Source organism: Maylandia zebra, linkage group LG14 (genome assembly GCF_041146795.1).
Source record: "Maylandia zebra isolate NMK-2024a linkage group LG14, Mzebra_GT3a, whole genome shotgun sequence".
Classification (NCBI taxonomy): Eukaryota; Metazoa; Chordata; class Actinopteri; order Cichliformes; family Cichlidae; genus Maylandia; species Maylandia zebra.
Genome location: NC_135180.1, coordinates 16,203,794 through 16,209,793, shown reverse-complemented (window position 1 = coordinate 16,209,793; position 6,000 = coordinate 16,203,794). Strand labels below are relative to the sequence as shown.

The 6,000-nt window shown below is 36.9% G+C and overlaps 1 protein-coding gene across 11 annotated transcripts in view; it reads left to right on the top strand.

The window, feature by feature from the left end:
• gramd1bb (GRAM domain containing 1Bb) overlaps window positions 1-6,000 on the top strand; it is a 114,204-nt gene that overhangs the window by 63,390 nt on the left and 44,814 nt on the right. Inside the window, exon 2 of one of the 11 annotated variants that reach the window (XM_076892339.1) lies at window positions 4,806-4,849. The exons of the other annotated variants lie outside the window; for them this stretch is intronic. Coding sequence (XP_076748454.1) covers window positions 4,806-4,849 — 44 coding nt within the window. The remainder of the gene's footprint in view (window positions 1-4,805; window positions 4,850-6,000) is intronic. 11 annotated transcript variants of the gene reach the window in all.

Genomic DNA, 6,000 nt, shown 5'->3' with positions numbered 1-6,000 from the left:
AATATCGATACGAATATCGTTGCACCCCTAATATATACATACATACATACACACACACACACACACACACACACACACACACACACACACACACACACATATATATATATATATATATATATATATATATATATATATATATGTGTGTGTGTATATATATATATATATATGTGTGTGTGTGTGTGTGTGTGTGTGTGTGTGTGTGTGTGTGTGTGTATATATGTGTGTGTGTGTGTGTGTGTGTGTGTGTATAAAATACATGGATAGCTACCTACGTATGTTCTCCTTAATCCAGATGTGCTCATTTAGCTATTTATTGTCTACAGAATTAAGTAATAATGTAGTGCTAATGTAGCCTCACTGACCAATTCACATGACCAAGATGGCCCTGGCATTATTTCCCTGCTGTACCCTTTTCTGTTTGACCTTTGCTGAAAAACTGTCCAAAGCAGGTTTTTAAATGTCAATTGCTTTAGCTTTTTTTGTTCTTCTAAGTTGCTTTATTATTTAAATATTTTTATGAATGTCTTGCAGCTGTACACTAATATAAGGTTATGCATTTTTAGACATCGTACATTACAAAACATTGTTATACATGTAGATTCATAAATATAAGTTTAGTTCATATGATTTCATAATGTGCTGCTGCAGGGACTACACTGTTTTCCATGTTTTTTGTAGGGTGGGGCTTGGGTTAAAATCACCATTAAACAACAACTTTTGGTCAGGTTTATCCTTTATATTTAATTGGGAGAAAGTGTCAGAGTGATTAATAAACACATTTCATTTTCCCTAACACTGATGAATGGCTACAGGGGTTTTGCAGAATAAATCACAATGTGCCTGTACAGTCGGCCTCTCACGCACACGCACAGCAGAGAGGATTTTCCAGCCGGCTTCTAAATCTCGGCTGTGATCTTTGCTGCCCAGATCCATTAAGGGCAATTTGGTTAGCTATACTTCGCCTGTCGACAGGGATGCAGGACAGTCCTAGGGCTGTTTTAGGTTACCACCCTGTGATAAATACTCCTGGCAGGTATTACTGCACTACCTTTACATAACTGTCCCTTAGCTACTAAATGAATCACCAATAGATAAACATTAAAGATCAAGTGAAGTGGAAAAAAGAGGTCTTTTTGAAGCATTATTTTGGATTCATTCATTGTTGCAGTTAAATATTTTCAGTCACATTTCATGTCACAGGATATGTATCAAAATGGTATTTTAAGAATATTCAAATTTTAAAAAGCAATTTGTTAAGAGTTAAATATTATGATATGAACTAAGCTGCAATTTGTTAATATGCTGGGATAGTTGAAAGCTTGCAATATGCACACTGTAAGTATTTAAGTGTCTCCACTAATATACATTCACAAATATCTTTTTTTTTTTTTTAATCACATTTCAGGAATTTTTATGAAAACTAAATTGCATACCAGTTGCACATGCATTTCGTTTTTCTTCCCTGTCATATACTTTGGCATGAACGTTTTTTTACTTATATATATGATATATAAATAAACATTGAATCACATTAACTTGTCGAAGATCAAAGTTCTACCAAAATTATAATTAATTTCAATTACATGTAGTTGTAAATTAAAACGCTAAAGCTTAATGAGGTACTGTTGTTCCTAACCACTCATACATTGGAAATAGAGTTAAAAATGTGTGGCTTTTCATATTTTCCTCCTAAAATGTGAGTTCTATGAGTTAATATGTTTGGATATCTCGGCCTTGGTTAGAGATACAGTTTGATGCACTGTATAGGAAAATTCAAATCTTTTAGCAATGACTGTAAGGCTCAAATATCATTTTTAGCTGCTGAAGATAGTGACATGCAAAACGGACCTAAAAAGAAATTCTAGAGCTCTTTTAAAGCTTCTTTAAAAACATCTCTAAACCTTTATAAGTAAGAGGTTTTTTTTCCCCTCCAACCTGTATTTTGAGCCAGTTGTCACACTGAAGGTGATTCATTAAGTCCTCCTGTCTAAAGACAATCTAACTGTCACTGGCAAACCCGCTTACTGCTTTCGTGAAAGGTCTTGTTTTCATGCTGGGTGGACATCTGCCTCACTGTAGAGTTACACAAGGAGATATGCCATGCACATATGCCGCCTAATGGCATGAAAACTAAGTATAGACCTGTCTTTGTCTTTCATGAATCACTTTCAAGACAGGTTTTTTATTGACCGCAATCCAGTTATGATTTCTTTAAGTCCACCTATACAGTCTTATTACTGAGGCATTGGTTTGCAGGAGAATTGGATCTATGGTTTATTACATCTCAATATAGTAAACTGGGGCACTCAAAGTATTGTATGTGGGTAAGGATAAGCAGACAGGCAGCACAGACTGCAGTCACCCCTGTACATCCAGGTTTGAGGTTTTCACATCAACTTACAGAACATAGTGTATCTGTTTGAGTGGGCCATGTGTTTGCATTCAGTGGGACCTTGATGCTGACTAATCACAGGGCCTCTTTTGACTCACTGTGTGATTCACTTATACTCATCAGCAAATCAGTCCCACTGATGAATATATCACTGCCCCTGCACACCAACATTGCATTCATTTTTTTCTGCAGATATGCTGTATATGTTGTAGATGGAGAGCCAGCAGCACAGTTGTTTCAAATCATTATAAAAGTAACAATTACATAATTCGTGAGTAGTCTATTGATAACATTCTATAATCTATCAGTTATTTGTTGACACTTTCAAAAAAATGGCTTCATTGGGCCCAGGGTGGGTGACATTTTGAAGCTTTGTCTATTTAAATGTTTACAGTTTTCATTCAAAAACACTAAAATGATCATTCAACTGACAAAACAGATAGTTTTAGCAGCTCTGTTGAGTATTTCAAACTCAAGCTCCAGGGGTTTAGCTGTTTAGAGATGTAAACTCCAAAGATCTTAGATTAAATTCTCTGCAGAAGTTTGCTTTTCTTACATAGCCGCTTTTACTGGAAGCCTGCTTTTCAGGTTTTATAAATCAAGTGGTGTAATCTGTCTTCAATAAATTGCCTTCCTCCATCAGAGGCGTGATTGATTTTTCCTCTAGCTGTTCCAAAGTTAGTCTTGATTATTCTTGCTAAGGGGTTCCTTTTTCCTGTGCCCCACACCTCTGAAAAAGTACCAAAAAACCTGCTGAAGGAATTTGACACTGTGCATTTATTTGACTCGAGGTAAGCAGCATTATACCGAAGCATTAGCTAAATAACCTCTATTCTGTATCTGCCGGTATTACTCCAGTTAATCAATTTCTCTTGGTGAAAAAGTATCAAGTTTGATTACCTCACTGACGGGCATTGGGTCTGTACAAAGTGTTGCACAGCTTCAGGAAGCTGCTGGGAAGCTCAGTCACGGGCAAAAAGAGTGGGAAGCCATAGCCCTGACTCAGGAGGCAAATGTATTGCAGCGTAATACATTTGTATTATGTATTTGCTACATAGATGGAGGAGTGATTGAGATCCTCTGATCACCATAATTCATGCATACACTGTCTTGAGTCACTGGCAGCAGTTGAGTTAGCAAACTACCCAGTAATATATTGGTTTATTTATTAAATGCAGATAAAAATGTATATGTAAATAAATGAGCATTCACTAATTTTTATTATACGCTCATTTTATTGGAAATAGACAGAATATTAACCAAAAATCCAGAAAAAAATACATCACATGAAAGTTATGAATTAATTTGCACAATCTTCCATGAAGCTCCAGATTCAATTTCTTTTCATTTCCGAATAATCTCCCAAACCGCACTTCTTGCTGATGGTCTTGTAGCCCATTCTACCTTCTTTTGCAGGTCTAAAGTCTTGTCCCTGACGTCCTTTGACAGAAAAATCTGAGAATGGAAGAAGCTGATTTTGTGAGCAGGTGTGCTTAAATACAGTAGATCAGCGGTCCCCAACCCCTGTGCCAGTCCGTGAGTCGTTGAGCCTTGGATGTGAAATTTATGGTTTTCAGGGTTTTTATCGTTAACTTGGTTTCCCTGGGTCTTTTCCCGTGTTGTAGTTGTCTTATTTTGAAAGAAATATTTACGCGTTACCATAGCAACCAGAGAGCATTAAAGGGCAGAGAGGAGGATGTTACTCTCAATTTTGTTGGCGCATTTTCAGGAGCACGCTGCTAATAAAGTTACACAATTACACAGTGAATTCACGTTTATTATTATATTTACAAGATACCACAGTTTTTGTCTTGGTCATTAAAATGTTCCGTGGCACAAAAAAGGTTGGGGACCGCTGCAGTAGATGAGATCAGAAGCATCTGTTGTTGAGTAATTGACTGATTGATTGTAATGGAAGCCAGATTTCCAGCTTTCTTGTAGGACATCAAATACTTATTTCACTCAATGACATGAAAATTAATGCCTAACTTTTATGTAATGGTGTTTTTCTTCTGACTGGTTGGTTGATGTTCTGTCTCCATTAAAATGAAAAACCATAAAAATTTGAAAAATTAGAAATTCAGCAGGAGATCAAATAATTATATCCCCCACTTTCCCTGAAGTTATTTTAAATTCCCTAAATTGGATGTTTAGCAGCTGATATCAGGACATATTAAGTCCCTTAGGCCTTGAAATTTGAGTCCAAGTGCTCACAAGTAACCACAGTGAAATAGCTGAGAGTGAGTTTCTTGGCCATCTTGAGACCAAGATCTGCTTTGTTACTCGTGAAAAGGTCATCTTGCCCATCTACAGAAACCACAACACATAAAAGGTTGCATTTAGTTCAACCATCCAGAGGATCATATTATAAATATTCTTCTCATTTACTCTTCTCTACCTTTACTGATAGGCCAAGCAAAAGAAGTGGAAGAAACTGATATGGAAACCTCAAAGGTAGGATGTATCTCAAAAGACACACACAGCAGTGATATTGTGTGGCAGTTTGGGTGTGAGTCATGTCTTTAAGGACAAACAGTACTTTCTAGCACATCATGCAGTCCTTCATTCTCTAAATGTACTTGCCTATAATATCATGTTTTTAATAATAAAAAAAAATACTTTCTTAACATAAAGACCTGCAAGTTATTACCTCTGAAAATGCCATGCTCAGGTCCACCAAGAGAGGGCACTGTTTTGACATGTCTTAAATCCCAAGATGCATTTCTGCCTTCCATCAGCCTCTTATGGTCCTCAGATTTCACAGTGAGGAAGATCCAGGAGCAAAACTGCTGTTGCATCATTTAACGATCATCCTGATCCTGATCATCATTTCAGGAGCGCAACCCAGTTATGTGAAACTGTGCTTGTTCTTGCATCCAGAATCTAACTACCCAAAAGCCTCGCTGAAAGGACATGGCTGTAGGCAAACTGGAAAGATTAAAAAAGAAGTTACACGCCACTGATTATGCAATATCAGTTTATTAGTGAAGCGAGGTTTTACTCAGCCTGTCTATAATTGCGCAGTATCTTCTATCTTATTTCCTAGTGTTTTGGGAGTCACTCACTCAGGACTAAATGTCAGAATATCTTTGTTCCAGTTCTGCTTCTTGATTAACTTTCTCTCGAGAGTCCTTTCCTGGCACCGCCGTATCCCATTCTTATCCAGTTTATAATAAAATTTCACAAGTGCTTAAAGCATGTACCATACATCAGAATCAATTCCCTGCACATGATTATTACCAGCAGGAGATTATGTTGTGAATAATACCGTACGTTTCTAACGACCAAGCTGATTTTTATGAACATATACATATATTGTACATATATTTATTAGTTTCAGGTTGGCCATTCTTGTATTTTGCTCGTTTGTGTTGTTGTGTTTGCACATCTCTGTTGCTTGTGGGGCTCGCACACAAGAATTTCACTCGCATGTGCTGTGCCAGTGTGCCTGCACATGTGATGTGACAATAAAAAGTGATTTGATTTGATTTGATTTGAAAGTTAGTTGGAGCATTTGCGAAGAAATTCCTCATAACACTAAGTCATTAGAGGACTCTGTCCCTCTCCCTTGAATTTGACTGTATTGATGTAATCCACTGTTTCCA